The sequence below is a fragment of the Theropithecus gelada genome, chromosome 15 (genome assembly GCF_003255815.1).
Source record: "Theropithecus gelada isolate Dixy chromosome 15, Tgel_1.0, whole genome shotgun sequence".
NCBI classification, from domain to species: domain Eukaryota; kingdom Metazoa; phylum Chordata; class Mammalia; order Primates; family Cercopithecidae; genus Theropithecus; species Theropithecus gelada.
The window spans coordinates 106,035,689-106,051,086 of NC_037683.1; the positions used below are offsets into that span (position 1 = coordinate 106,035,689).

A 15,398-nucleotide genomic window follows, 5' to 3' on the forward strand; every position below is an offset into this window, starting at 1 on the left:
CACGCCTCAGTGATGGCTTTGTGCTGGTGGCTTTTTTCTTTCTTTTTGAAACAGTCCTAAGGACAAAGACGATTAGTATATGTTTCTGTTTCTTGAAAATTATTTGCAAATCCCTGTCCAAAGCAGCTTTCTTCATTATCAGTACTACAAAGAGTTACTTTCCCCAGGACTTCGCCAGCATTGAATAGAACCATTGTTTCTAATCTTTGCCCATTTAAAAGGAGCATAATGGTATTTTGTTGGTTCTCTTTGATAGCTGTGGCTCATCATTCAGGTGATTCTGCTACTACTGCTATCTCCTGTGTCTGGGGCACTGGTTCTAAGCCTGCAGCTTGCGCTTTCAACTGTTTTACAGGCACCTTTCATTTAATTGCCCTGTTAATTATTTTCTACTCTACATGACATAGGGGAGGAAACTAAAGCTCAGAGAGGGTGACCAATTTGCTCACCATCACACAGAGCTGGCCGCCACCCCACACTCCCCTGGTGGAGTTCATGTCCACTAACCTCGGAGCCCCCATTGCACCCAGCTATTTCTCTGATGATTCACTTCTCCGCAAAGGGACACAAACCCACGGCTCGGGGACATCCTGCAGAAGCTGGCCCCATTCCTAAAGATGTACGGCGAGTACGTTAAGAACTTTGACCGAGCCGTGGGGCTGGTGAGCACGTGGACCCAGCGCTCCCCACTGTTTAAGGACGTCATCCACAGCATCCAGGTAAGGCGGGCAGCGGGAGTGTGGACACGGATGTTCTCAAGACGCACAGAGCCCGGTGTTTTATTTAAAAAAAAAAAAAAAATATATATATATATATATATATATATATAACTCCAAAAAGTAATATATGACATTACTGAAATTTTGGAACATAGAGAAAATTAGGAAAATTATGAGATGTGTCCAGATGCTCTGTTGTTGCTTTGAGCGTTACAATAACTCCCAGAGACGAATCAGCATTCCCATTGGAAAATTGTGGCTCAAGAGGCTGTGCAAGCTGCAGCATCACAAGCTATTATCTGATGGAACCTGAATTCAAAGGACAGTCTGATTCCACAGTGTCCCTCGATATCTAGTGCAGGCATTTTTGTTTATATGTTACATTGCTTTTTTCTTTTTCGCTTTCTGCTAACAGCCTCCTCATAGCCCTGGCTGCTCTTATCTCCTGTAGGGTTGGTCCCTTTCTTCTTGATTCACAAGGCTTTTATATGCTAAGAACATCAACTGCTTTCTCTCATGCATGTCACAGATTATTTTCCCCCATCTTTTATTTTTTATTTTATTCTTTTATTGAGACAGCGTCTCACTCTGTCACCCAGGCTGGAGTGCAGTGGCACGATCTTGGCTCACTACAAGCTCTGCCTCCTGGGTTCGCACCATTCTTCTGCCTCAGCCTCCGGAGTAGCTGGGACTACAGGCGCCCGCCACCATGCCCGGCTAATTTTTTTGTATTTTTAGTAGAGATGGGGTTTCACCGTGTTAGCCAGGATGTCTCGATCTCCTGACCTCGTGATCCACCCGCCTTGGCCTCCCAAAGTGCTGGGATTACAGGTGTGAGCCACCACGCCCGGCCCAGAATTTTTTATTTTTAAGTACTTCCTCTCACCACTTCTTAAAATGTAAAGCTTATTTTTAAATGCATTTCCCACTACCCAAGACTGTATAACCCCATCACTACTAAAAATACAAAAATTAGCTGGGCATGGCAAGCCTATAGTCCCAGCTACTCTGAAGGCTGATTCAGGACAATGGGTTGAACCAAGAGGCAGAGGTTGCAGTGAGCTGAGATTGTGCCACTGCAGTCCAGCCTGGACGACAGAGAGAGACTCTGTCCCCCAGACCCCCCACCGTTAAAAAAAAAAAGAAAGAAAAAAAAACCACACAAAATTCGGATTAATTTGGTTTTCTTCCCGGGTTGCCAATCAAGCTGGCAACTCCCATCTAGGCTTCAGAATGAAGTAAGGGAAGGGCATACTCTATGTAGACGCTGAGACAGTGAAATTAGTCACATGGCCACGTGGCGTAATGATACATGTGTGCTGTCGAGCTTGAGTGAGCCCTTCCAGGGTGCAGCGAACAGTCACTGTCCTGGCACAGGCTGTGGTCCTCTGTCCATCCCTGGCAGACCCCGTTCTTGGGTCCAGCAAACCCTTAGGAGGCTAGACACTTTCTGGATTGGGATGCAGACACGTCTGCAGCAGCTACTGCAGCACTGCCATGTCCTGGATGACGTCTGCCTGGGGACACTCGAGGCAGACATGGCCCCGGTTGCAGGCCAGCCACTGGTCTGCACATCCCCTCACTGTAGGCAGGTTGGGCACAGGGCCAGGCAGGCTGTGGAGAGGGCTCTCTGCCTGGACTCAGTACCGTCCAGCCATTCTCTGAAGGTGACTTTGCCCCCCCAGGGATCCCAGGCCATATCTGCAGACATTGGTGGTGCACCCAGCATCTGGTGGGTCCAGGGATGCTGCAAAACACGTTGCAGTGGACAGGATGGCCCACTGCAGAGAATTCTCTGACCCGAGTGTCCATAGTGCCCAGGGTGAGAAGCCCTGGCGTGGACAAAACAGGATTGCGTGACTCAAGTTTCCTGTGGCCTTTTGGAGGTTTCCTTCCTTTAATCCAAAGCATATTTTAAACTTTAAACTTTTATTTTGAAATAACTTTAAACCTTTACAGGAAAGTTGCAAAAATGCCAAATTGTTATGCACTATTAACATTTTGTTAATAGTCTTACTTTACTATTCTCTCTAAACTCATACAGATGATGATGACTTTTAAGCGTTTCGAGACTAAGTTGCAGACACCGTAACCCTTTATCACTAAATGTGAACAAGGATATTCTCTTGCGTACTCCCAGCTCAGTGATCAAAATTGGGGATTTTACACGGACGTCCTGGTGCTGTCTACTCCGCAGCCCACACTCAGATGTCACCGATTGTCCCAATAACGTTCTTGTTTTCTGGTCCATAACCCAGCCCAGGGCCGCACATTGCTCTCATGATGGTGTTTGGCTTCCTGGGTCTGGAGCAGACCTAGGTCCTTGTCTTTTTGAGGGGTGCAGGCTAGTTACTTGTAGACTGCCTGCTTGGGCTTTTCTGCTGTTTGTCCAGTTTGATTGAGGCTGTGCCTTTTCCCAGAGTGAGGCTGTGTTCTTCTCCCTGCGTTCTGCCTGGTGGCTCAGTCTCTGCGTCCTGGGGATATTGACTTGATTAAGGGCGTGTCTGCCAGGACTGCTCAGGTGAAGTTGGGTTTTTTCCCCAATTAATATGTTTCTTGGCCGGGCGCAGAAGCTCACACCTGTAATCCCAGCACTTTGGGAGGCCGAGGTGGGTGGATCACCTGAGGTCAGAAGTTCGAGACCAGCCTGGGCAACATAGTGAGACCCCCCCCCCCCCACCATCTCTACTAAAAATACAAAAATTAGCTGGGTGTGGTGGCACACACACATCTGTAATCCCATCTACTTGGGAGGCTGAGACAGGATAACTGCTTGAGCCAGGGAGGCAGAGGCTGTAGTGAGCCAAGAGCACTCCACTACACTCCAGCCTGGACGACAGAGCAAGACTCCATTAAAAAAAAAAAAAAAAAAAAAGGTTTCAGCCAGGTGCGATGGCTCACGCCTGTAATCCCAACACTTTGGGAGGCCGAGATAGGCAGATCACGAGGTCAGGAGTTCGAGACCAGCCTGACCGACATGGTGAAACCCCGTCTCTACTAAAAATACAAAAATTAGCCATGTGTGATGGTGGGTGCCTGTAATCTCAGTTACTCAGGAGGCTGAGGCAGGAGAATCACTTGAACCTGGGAGGCGGAGGTTGCAGTGAGCCGAGATGGTGCCATTGGACTCCGGCCCGGGAAACAGGGAGAGTCCGTCTCAAAAAAAAAAAAAAAAAAAAAGAAAGAAAGAAAAAGAGAATAAAAACAAGTTTCTTTTAGGGAGACACTTGGAGATTATGTCAATATGTTGCTGGAAACAGTTGCTTTTATGAAGATTTGGGTTTCTCTCACCCTGTTGTATCCCAGGCATTTTTGAGCTCATCTGAGCTGGAAGCCATTCTGTTCTGGGCCCTGAGCCTGGTGAGGGTGGTTGAGGCCCTCAAGTTGCTGGCAGGTGGGTGGGGAAGCTGGTGGACAGGATGACAGAGGCAGCAGGCCCTCACAGGCTGCCCAGCGGGCATCGTCGGGGGAGGCAGAGGCAAAGTGGCCCGGGCAGGAGGACCCGAGTGGGGAGCACAGAGGTGACAGGGTGGCAGCATTCAGCACACGTGTCTGGGGTTCGGATGCCAGACGGAGACATGGCAGCAAGGAGGTGCTGCAGGGTGGGAGGCAGGCACGGAGAGCCGGTGAGCAGTGCTGGGCACGGGTGGGGCGCAAGGATCTCAGCACCCAACTGGAACACTGGTGCGTTTACATCGAGCACGATCTGCAGGAGGACTCCCCAGCGGCTTCTAGGCATGAGGACAGGCCCTGGCCCGATTCCCAGTGGGGAGAGTTGGGCGAAGCTCTGCCTGATTTCTCAGCAGAGGGGTCAAGGGAGCCCTGCATAGGCCCACGGGTGGGTGGGGAGTGGGGAGAACCCACTCTTGAGAGGAGACAGTCCTGTCCAGGCATTTATTTTCTCCACCGAGGATGCATATAAGACAGCCAGCTCTGGGCCAAGGGCCATAGCCTGGGGTTCCAGTCCTTGCTCCGTTGGTCAGTCTCTCCGAGCCTCAGTTTCCCCCATTGTAAAGTGTGGTCTGTGCCAGCCATGTCTTGAAGGGAAGTCAGTTCCGGGCAGCCAGTTCCAGGCAGCCTCCTGGGGCTGTGGTGGCCAGAAGCTGTGGTGGGGCCGGCGTCCACACACGTGTCCTTGGGGTGCCCCATGCTCCCTCTGTCCCCACAGAAGCAGGAGGTGTGTGGAAACCTGACGCTGCAGCACCACATGCTGGAGCCCGTGCAGAGGGTCCCCCGGTACGAGCTGCTGCTCAAGGACTATCTGAAGAGGCTTCCGGAGGACGCCCCAGACCGGAAGGACGCGGAGAGTAAGCTGGGGCCAAGGGCTCCCAGGAGGGCACAGGGGCACCTGCCAAGAACTGTGGGAGTGGGGAGAGAGGGGGAGAGAGAGTCGTGGGGTCGTGGGGGTAGGGGAGAGAGAAACAGAGAGACCAGAGGGAAAGAGACAGAGACAGGGGAGGGAGAGAGATGGAGACAGAGAGAGAGATAAGGAGACATTGGGGAAAGAGAGGGAGAGGGAGGGAGAAACAGAGGGGAGGAGAGAGAGACACACAGACAGAGGAAGGAGAGAGAGAGGAAGAGAGAGAAAAAGTGAGACCCCTAACAGCCCAGGAAGGGACTTAGTGTCTTTGAGGGCAGAGAAAAATCTCCCCTGCTTGAAGTATGCGGGTAAACATTGGTCTAGGGAAGGTGCTGCTAAATGCTGGCCCCGTTCAGAGCTTAGGCCCCAGAAATGGGCCTTATGGGGCTGGTGGGGGCTGCTCCTGGTCCAGTCACTGCCTGGTGTGGCTGGCAGGTAGCCCGGGCAGGCATCTGCAGGATTGTGGGAGCCCCCTGCCTGGTATTGGCCCCAGCAGAAGGGATGTGTCTGCAGGGTCAGAGGCAGGGTCACCCCCTTCCTCTGGGCCAGTCCTCTAGAGTAGCCCAGGCACCATGGGAAAGACCGACAGCAGAGACAGATCCTCCCTCTGGAGGCAGCTGCCCTGGAGCCCCTCAGGCAAGCAAAAATGGAGCCACCGTGGCCCCAGGCTGAACCCAGCCTCCCTCCTGCAGGGTCCTTGGAGCTCATCTCCACAGCCGCCAACCACTCCAATGCCGCCATTCGGAAAGTGGTGAGTGCGGGACTCGGGCGGGGACCAGCAGGGTGGTGAGCAACAGTGAGGGCCGGGGGCCCTTGTGGGCCAGCCCTTCGCCCCCATCCTTCGGGGGGCTCCACGAGTGACTCCTTTACTCCTCTACTCCCGTCCCCAGGGGGGTGAGCTGGACAGCCCCGCCCCTTGCTATGATAGATCTGTGTCCCTGGTGAGTTATTTAACGCTCTATGCCTTAGTTTCCCCATCTATAAAATGGGAGCCCTGACAGCCTGTCTCATTGGGCATCTGTGGAGATTAAAAGAATCACTCTATGGCCGGGCGCGGTGGCTCACGCCTGTAATCCCAGCACTTTGGGAGGCCAAGGTGGGCAGACCATGAGGTCAGGAGATCGAGACCATCCTGGCTAACATGGTGAAACCTCGTCTCTACTAAAAATACAAAAAATTGGGCATGGTGGCGGGCACCTGTAGTCCCAGCTGCTCGGGTGGCTGAGGCAGGAGAATGGGGTGAACCCAGGAGGCGGAGCTTGCAGTGAGCCGAGATCACACCAGTGCACTCCAGCCTGGGCAACAGAGCCAGACTCCATCTCAAAAAACAAAAAAAAAAAAAAAAAAAAAAAAAAAAAAAAAAAAAAAAAAAAAAACCAGGAAAAAAAAAAAAAGGAATTTCCTTTGTTTTCGAAGTATCCATTATGTTCCAGGTACTTCCCCTAGGCAGTTTCATTTAATTATCCAAATCCAGGTCTTTTCTCCCAAAACTCACACACCTCTCAGAGAATGGCTGTTTCATGACCCCTAAAACGCTAAAGACAGTGAGAGCTGCAACATATCCAGGGTCAGCCCCAAGTCCTGCCCCACAAAGCAGTCTCCGGCCTGCCCCAGACAGTGTCGGCCACGTGGTACCGTGGAACTCAGCCCTAGATGGCCTGAGCCCATGGCAACTTTTGTGTTCAAAAGCCTCAGCAAGGCCAGGCAGGGTGGCTCACGTCTGTACTCCCAGCACTTTGGGAGGCCGAGGCGGGCAAATCACTTGAGGTCAGGAGTTCGAGACCAGCCTGGCCAACATGGTGAAACCCATCTCTACTAAAAATACAAAAATTAGGCGTGGTGGCGCACACCTGTAAGCCACCGGGTGTAGGGGAGCACTCCACATAGAATGCTCAGAACAGGACCTGGTGCAGGAAGTGTCAGTGCTCAGTGTTACTGTCATTCATTCACTCACTAAAGCTGCATTAGTCCCTTCATGGACTGGCTCTGTGCTCACCCAGCCCCCCAGGACATGACAGGTGCACACCCAGCCCTCCTACTGCACACCAGGTGCTTGCCCAGCCCTCCCAGTACATGCCAGGTGCATACAGTTCTCCACTATTAGACACCAGCTGCACACGCAGCCCGCCAGTACGTACCAGGTTCACACCCAGCCCCCGGTACACACCAGCTGCACACCCAGCCCCCAGTAGTGGGCAGGTGCACAGCCAGCTCCTCTGTGTATATACCAGGTACCTGCCCATTCCCCCAGTTCTCAAAAGACCCTCACCCCTACCCTGGTCTTCTCCTCTAAGCTCTCTGCTGCTGGCTCCTCTAGTGCCCCCCACACCCTGTGCCCACTTGCACCTACCTGCATTGGTGCCGGAGACAGAAGGATCAGCCAAACCCACCTGCCTCCAGGGTGTACAGGCTGAGATCACTCAGGTCCAAGGACGGGGCTTCTGAGGCACGCAGGTCCAGACTCGGACACGTGACTGTTGAGGTTGCTGCGGGCTCAGCTCTGCCTTCCGCTGCACTGGCATCCGGTTCAAAGCTGGGCCATGAGCTTTGACCTGGTCCCATCGCACTTCTGGGTGCTGGTTACCCACGTGACCACCCCAGCAGTCACCATGGCCAGGGAAAGGTGACATATGGATTGTCCGAGTCTGGGTCTCAGACACTCAACTGACCTCTCTGTGCCTCAGTTTCCTTGTCTGTAAAATGACAATAACAATGGCACTCACCTCACTAGGTGAGTTAAAACGTGTATCATATGTAGAACCGTACCTGGCTCACAGCATGGTTAGCTCTGTTGCTGTTTATCATTGTTATTATGTTCTGCATGGCGAACTCCTAGTCATCCTTCAATACTCAACTCAAACATCACTCTGATTTCCCTCCCATCCCTGTCAGTAGCTCATTGTCCTCTCTGGATTCTGAGCCACAGTTGCAGGGAAGGGCTCCACGTATCTCTAGGTTACCAGCCACTTTCACAGACCTTTGGTGCCTGAGCCCCATGTCTCTTGCAGGAGAAAATGCACAAGCTCTTGGAGGTGTACGAGCAGCTGGGTGGGGAAGAGGACATTGTCAACCCGGCCAATGAGCTGATCAAGGAGGGCCAAATCCAGAAGCTGTCAGCCAAGAACGGCACCGCCCAGGACCGCCACCTCTTCCTGGTGAGCCTGGCTCCTGCCAGCCCAGCCGCAGAGCCTCCCTTGCCATTTGTCTCAAGTCCAGGGCAGTGCCAGCAGGGCTCTGGCTGCCCAAGGACATGGCTCTTCTGTGGCCTCTCCTACTGGGACTCTGGCTCCCTCTCAGACCCTCAGCATCCCTTCCCTAGCCACAGGGAGCCTCGCTTCTCCACATCCAGACACCAGACTTTTGCCAGCGGCTTCTCCCCATTTGCTGCAAATATCTCATTTTTTAATCCCTCACAGCCAATACCTCTTTCCTCCCCAGAATTGAGCAGACTCCAGCTTGTAGCAACCAGGAGAGCACAGAGAACTGTAGCAGCAAATCATGTTTTCGACTATTCCTAAACCAAACCCTGGCTGGGAGGGAGGGGAAGGCTGGATGGAAGTGTAATTCGAGACCCACCCCGGGTGCCGTGGCGCAGTAGAAACAGATATGGTTCTTCTTTCCTCCTCTATTTTCCTCTAGCTTCTAATTCTCCTTAAATAAACAATTATTTCTTTGAAAGTTTTTTTTTAAGTTTTTAAAAATTATGTTAACTAAAACTCATTTTTGCTTTACAATTCTGAGTTTTGACTAATACAGTTGTGACCACAATCAAATTACAGAACAGTTTTTTGGTTTTTTTTTTTTTTTTTTTTTTTTAAGACACAGTCTCGCTCTGTCTCCCAGGCTGGAGTGCAGTGGCTCAACTCGGCTCACTGTAACCTCCACCTCCCGGGTTTAAGCAATCGTCCTGCCTCAGCCTCCCGAGTAGCTGGGATTACAGGCACGCACCACCACACCCGGCTAATTTTTGTATTTTTAGTAGACACAGGGTTTCTCCATGTTGGCCAGGCTGCTCTCGAACTCCTGACCTCAGGTGATCCACCCACCCAAAGTGCTGGGATTACAGGTGTGAGCCACTGCGCCTGGCCAAGTTACAGAACAGTTTGATCACTGCCCCCCTCCCACCAAAATTCCCTTGTCCCACCCCTTTGTGGGCAAGTGCTCCCCTGCCCTGGCAACCATGGGTCTCTTCTTTGTTGCTAGAATTTTGCCTTTCCTGAATGTCACATCAATGCCATGAGATGAGTCTGGCTCCTTTAGCTCCCCATGTGGGTTTGAGAGATTCATCCGTTTTGGTGAATGTGTCAGTAGCTCATTCAAAAGTTTTGGTTTGGCTGGATGTGGTGGCTCACGCCTGTAATCCCAGCACTTTGGGAGGCTGAGGTGGGCGGATCACCTGAGGTCAGGAGTTCGAGACCAGCCTGGCCAACATAGTGAAACCCCATCTCTACTAAAAATATAAAAATTAGCCAGGCGTGGTAGCACCTGCCTGTAATTCCAGCTACTCGGGAGGCTGAGGCAGGAAAAGCTCTTAAATACGGGAGGTGGAGGTTGCAGTGAGCCAAGATTGTGCCATTGCACTTCAGCCTGGGCAACAAGAGCAAGACTCCGTCTCAAAAAAAAAAAAAAAAAAAAAAATTTCGTTTTTTTTTTTATTAAATTAGGGAAAAAAAAAAAAAAAACCCTTTAAAAAAAAAAAAAAAAAAAAAAAAGTTTCGTTTTTTTGATTATACAATTAGCTCATATTCATGGTTTAAAAATTTAAAAATAGAAATGAACAAAAATAAAGCTAGTGACTAGAGTCTCCTCACTCAAAGATGTAACCGTAGTTAAAATTACTGCACATATCTTTTAAAAATATTTTTCACTTTATAACATTAAAAAAAATGAAAAGATCTCATGAAGCTCACTGGGGCCCTTGGGGGTGGCCTGCGGGCAGCTCCCGTTCCTCACCTGTGCCATCCCTCTTGCAGTTCAACAGCATGATCCTTTACTGCGTGCCCAAGTTGCGGCTCATGGGCCAGAAGTTCAGCGTCCGGGAGAAGATGGACATCTCAGGCCTCCAGGTGGGTGAGCTCCTCCATCTCAAACCTGTCCCCTTAGAAGGGGCACTGAGCAGGGCTGGGAACACCGGGCTCTGGCTGCTAAGGCACTCACCTCTGTGCAGCCTGGCACCCCTGCCTGCTTTTCCAAGCAACAGACCCTATCTGTGACCAAGGCATCGTCTCAGTCCTGGTGCCCCAGGCCGGAAGGGCAGGATTCCATCCCTCTCTGCTTCGCCCACCTGCCACGTTGCTGCCAACTCCCCTTTCTGCAGAGCCTTGGAGGATGCAGGGGGCAGTAGGGATGGCACCAGGACCTGGACCGAACCCTGTCACCTCTAAGACTGGGACTTGGGGCCCTATTTACAAACAAAAACATGAAGCCCAGGGTTGCAGGGAGAAATCCTGGCTGGGGCGAGGGCCTGCTTCCCTTCCCTGGTTCCTGGGTCCCGAGCTCTTTCCTGTCCTCCTGCAGCGGAGCTGGGGGAGGGTTCCAGGCAGATCTGTAGCATGGTCCAGAATGACTTTTTTTTTTTTTTTTTTTTTGAGACGGAGTCTCGCTCTGTCGCCTAGGCTGGAGTGCAATGGCGTGATCTTGGCTCACTGCAATCTCCACCTCCTGGGTTCAAGGGATTCTCCTGCCTCACCCTCCCGAGCCGCTCCAATTACAGGTGCACGCCACCATGCCCAACTAATTTTTGTATTTTTAGTAGAGACGGGATTTCGCCATGTTTGCCAGGCTGGTCTCGAACTCCTGACCTTGTGATCCACCCACCTCAACCTCCCAAAGTGCTGGGATTACAGGCGTGAGCCACCGTGCCCAGCCTAGTTAGTCATTATTTTTAATGGTAGTTCTTAACCTGGAGTACAATGGCGTGATCTCGGCTCACTGCAACCTCCACCTCCTGGGTTCAAGGGATTCTCCTGCCTCACCCTCCCGAGTAGTTGTGATTATAGGTGCATGCCACCATGCCCAGCTAATTTTTGTATTTTTAGTAGAGACAGGGTTTCACCATGTTGGTCAGGCTGTTCTCAAACTCTTGACCTCATGATCCACCCGCTTCAGCCTCCCGAAGTGCTGGGATTACAGGCGTCAGCCACCATGCCCAGCCATGACTGATTTTTTATAGAGAAACACTAGAAAAGTGGTTTCTTCTAACTACTGTAAAAAGCCAGGCATGTAGTTTTAGTGGCTCACGCCTACAATCCTAGCACTTTGGGAGGCTGAGGCAGGAGGATCACTTGAACCCAGTTCAGGACCAGCCTTGGCAATGTAGTAAAACCGTGTCTCTATAAAAAATAAAAAATTAGCCAGGCATGGTGGTGCACATCTCTATTTCCAGCTACTTGGGAGGCTGAGGTGGGAGGATTGCTTGAGCCCAGGAGGTCAAGGCTGCATGATTGTGCCACTCACTGCACTCCAGCTTGGCTGACAGGGCAAGACCCTGTCTCAAAAATAACTTAAAAAAAATAATAAAACAACCTTAAAAAAAGGTATTTTCTCTAGTTAGTCTTTTATTTCTTAACCCGAATTCAGAGAATTTCAAGGTAAGAAGGGATTCTTGGTGGCATTAAGCAAATGACTACATATTTTGATTTAGCAAATGTTTTTGGAGCACCCATTCATTCAAAGCCCTCTCAACTCCCACTGCAATGAGACATGGAATAGGTGTGAGCTACCGTGCCCAGCCGTGGTCTCTGTGGTCTCATCCTGATGGAAGAGGATGGAATTTGAGGCTGTGGTTCTGTGAAGAAGTGACCCCATTTTCATTAGTTCTGGGCACGCATTGTCCTATTTACATCTCATCTCAGGGCACACCTGCTCAGGGGCGCAGACTCTACAGGGTGGCTAAGGCCACCCTTGCTCTTCTCATCAGGTCCCTTTCCATCCTAAGGGGACGTGGCTGCTGTAGGGGGGCAGTGCCCAGTGGTGCCTGTGGGGAATGGCTTGGCTTCGAGGAGGATGGATGGGGGCGACATGGGGAGGAAACCTGACAGGCTGGGTGTCGGGGGATGGATTTGGTCAGCAGAGTTCCAAGCACAGAAGATGAGCGGTCCCAGCTGTGTCTGAGCAGGGTGGGAGGCCCGCTGTTCCCGATGGACCAGCTCATGCAGCAGCCACGGTGACCTGGGCCTCTGCGCCCCTCTCCCTGAGAACTGTGGGGCTGCAGGCTCACCTCTGCTACCTCCTCGGGGAAACACTTCTAAGTCAGAAAACGTGAGGCTGGAGTTAAGGACCTGCTAAAATGACCAGCTGGGGTTTGCTTTGTTCTTTGTTCTTGCCCCTTCAGGTGCAAGATATCGTCAAGCCAAACACAGCGCATACATTTATCATAACGGGAAAGAAAAGGTCCCTGGAGCTGCAGACGCGGTATGGAACGGGCTGTTTCTAGTGAATGTCTTTGACCTCATGTCTTCTTTTTCTAAACTGGATAACCTGCAATATATTTTTATTTATGTATGGCTTAAAATTTAACAGTACTGTTACCCAAACACCAGGGTGCCGTCTAGGTCCTGCTGCGTGCTGCACAGAAAGCCCATCACTGAGATGATTATTGCCGAGGAAGAAGCTTTAATCGGCCAAGGAGATGGAACTCAGTCTCAAATCCATCTCCCTGACCAACTAAAACTAGGGGCACATACAGCAGGGAAGAAATGTAACAATGTGTAAGAAAACAGGAACTAGTGGGGGCAAGGAAGCAATCATGATGGATAAAGGGTCTGGGCATCTCATTGTCTGGATGTGGTGACCTGGTGAGTTTCAGTCCCTTGATGGTTTTTTTGAGAGGCCTTAAGGTTACTGAGGAAGGAACTCAGATAAAACAAATGTTAACTTTCAAGCTTGAAGACTGGAAGGGTCAATTTGTATGTTTATCGGAAAAACTATCTATAGGATGATCAGGGCCCTTTCAGTACCAAGGGAAGTTGATGAAAATTAAGCCTCTGCCCACCTCCTGTTCAGCAGGCCCAGCACATTCTTAGTCCTCTCTTGAGTATTCTTCTAGGATTTTCTTTTCTTTCTTTTTTTTTTGAGACAGAGTTTCGCTCTTGTTGCCCAGGCTGGAGTGCAGTGGCGCAATCTCAGTTCACGGCAACCTCTGCCTCCCAGATTTAAGTGATTCTCCTGCCTCAGCCTCCTGGGTAGCTGGGATTACAGGCGCCCGTCACCACACCTGGCTAATTTCTTGTTTGAGTGAAACCCCAATGGGGTTTCACCATGTTGGCCAGGCTGGTCTCACACTCTTGACCTCAGGTGATCCACCCCCCGACTTGGGCTCCCAAAGTGCTGGGATTACAGGTGTTAGCCACTGCACCTGGCCCCTTCTAGGATTTTCTATGCACATGCACCTGTATCTACGTTTTAAATCACAGATGGCTGTTTATACCTGTCCTGCATCTTGCTTTTTCACTTAATTTGTCAAGAATCATCCCATATCTGCACACCATTCCTAAAGCAACATAATTTTCCATTAATGATCATTAGCTAGTTCCCACTGACGAGGACCTGGGCTCCTCCTGAACCTGGCCATCACAAATGGTGCTGTAAGCAGTGTCCTTGTTTTTAGGTGTTTCTGCATATGTGTAGTTGTAGCCATCAGATAGATTGCTGACATAGAATTGCTGGTCACAGGGTAGTGCATCTGTTTGAAATTTTGGTGGCTGTTGTCACACTACCCTTTAAGGTGATGTCAGGCTGTGCTCTGACTAGCCATATATGGGAGTTCTGTTCTCCCACAGCCCACCAACAGTGGGATCTTCGTAATGACCCATTATGGTCCAAGGAGGCATTGAATTACAGCCACTGCAGAGGGCTCCACGTGGCTCACCTGGCCCCACCAGGCCACAAGTGTTTTGAGGCCCTTGGGGACAATCTTCCCATCCTTGAGCTGCGTTGACAAGCCAGTGCGTGGCTCGGGTGTGCTGCAGGGCTGAGAGAGGGCTGGTCATTTAGAGTCAGTATCCAAGACTGGATTAATACAAGACTGTTTTGGTTTTTTAGGACAGAGGAAGAGAAGAAAGAATGGATTCAGGTGAAGCTTCTAAACTTGTAAAGTAACCAAACGACCAAGTGATTGAGCAGTAAGGCCATTTATGTTGGGACAGAGGGTGGGGGCCCTGGCCTCCGGGACTGCTGGCCCTGTGCTGCACCCTGCAGGGATGCAGTGACCACACTGTGCCTTCATAAGCACCTTCAGATGTCACAGGCCTTTCAACCCATTCATTTGTTTGAGGGCCCCCAAATAAACATGCACAGGCCTGGTGGAGTCACAGGCCAGGTTCCCCGCTCAGGGTGGATCTCCTCAATCTGGACAGCTTGAAGGGGAGACCACATCATTGGTAGCAGGGAAAGGAGATGGCCAGTGGCCTGGGCATTGTTCCGGGAACGCCAGGGCCCGTCCTCGGGACAGAGGCAGGCGCATCCTTCCTGCAGGTAGCGTCCTCCCACACCCCCACACCCCTTGATGGTCCTCCCTGTTGTGTTGCTGTGTCCAGATCATCCAGGCCACCATCGAGAAGCACAAGCAGAACAGTGAGACCTTCAAGGCTTTCGGTGGCGCCTTCAGCCAGGATGAGGACCCCAGCCTCTCTCCAGACATGCCTGTGAGTCAGTGGCCCGGGGCGCAGAGGGGCCTCCAGGGGACAAGCTGCCTGCGGAGAGCAGAAGGCACTGGCGTCTGGGTGGACAGCCCAACCTCCAGGCTTTCCTCCTGCTGTACCAGGGACCAGGACAGCGGGCGCTCCCTTGCGTTAAAAGAAAAACTTCAGACAAATTAAATGTAACAATTTAATTGAGCAAACAACTATTCGTGGATGGGACAGCACCTGCCCCCTACAACCCTTGAGACCAGAATAGGTCCAGAGAGCCTCCTCTGCTGCTGTGTGGTCGGAGAGGATGTATGGACAGAAAAGGGAAAGTGAAGCCCAGAAGCAGCTGGGTTGGTTACAGCTCCGCGTTTGCCGTGTTTGACATGGTTTGAAGCGTTGGCCACCTTTCCATGGCAGCTTTAGACTGAACTTAATTTCACCCCTACCCACCCTCCACTAAGTGCCCGCTGCAGCCTGCTGGGCCCCAGGCCCGTGGTCAGCGCCCAGGTGGACGGGAAAGCAGGATGTGGCCGTGGAGGAAGTGCTCCCACGTGACCTGTTTGGTTGTCTGGTGCCTTCTGCACAGCATCCTATGCACCAAGGAATGTTACATCATCCCCGTGGAAACTGAGTCTCAGAGAAACTCGGTGACATGGGTTGTGGACCCGGCGTCACAGGGCTGTGGTGCAC

The 15,398-nt window shown here is 51.4% G+C and overlaps 1 protein-coding gene across 1 annotated transcript in view; it reads left to right on the forward strand.

The window, feature by feature from the left end:
• Positions 1 to 15,398, forward strand: part of FGD3 (FYVE, RhoGEF and PH domain containing 3) — a 69,969-nt gene that overhangs the window by 38,742 nt on the left and 15,829 nt on the right. Inside the window, exons 6-13 of the mRNA XM_025359229.1 lie at positions 563 to 719; positions 4,888 to 5,026; positions 5,772 to 5,830; positions 8,088 to 8,234; positions 10,053 to 10,145; positions 12,413 to 12,492; positions 14,122 to 14,152; positions 14,616 to 14,723. Of these exons, the coding sequence (XP_025215014.1) occupies positions 563 to 719; positions 4,888 to 5,026; positions 5,772 to 5,830; positions 8,088 to 8,234; positions 10,053 to 10,145; positions 12,413 to 12,492; positions 14,122 to 14,152; positions 14,616 to 14,723 (814 nt within the window). The remainder of the gene's footprint in view (positions 1 to 562; positions 720 to 4,887; positions 5,027 to 5,771; positions 5,831 to 8,087; positions 8,235 to 10,052; positions 10,146 to 12,412; positions 12,493 to 14,121; positions 14,153 to 14,615; positions 14,724 to 15,398) is intronic.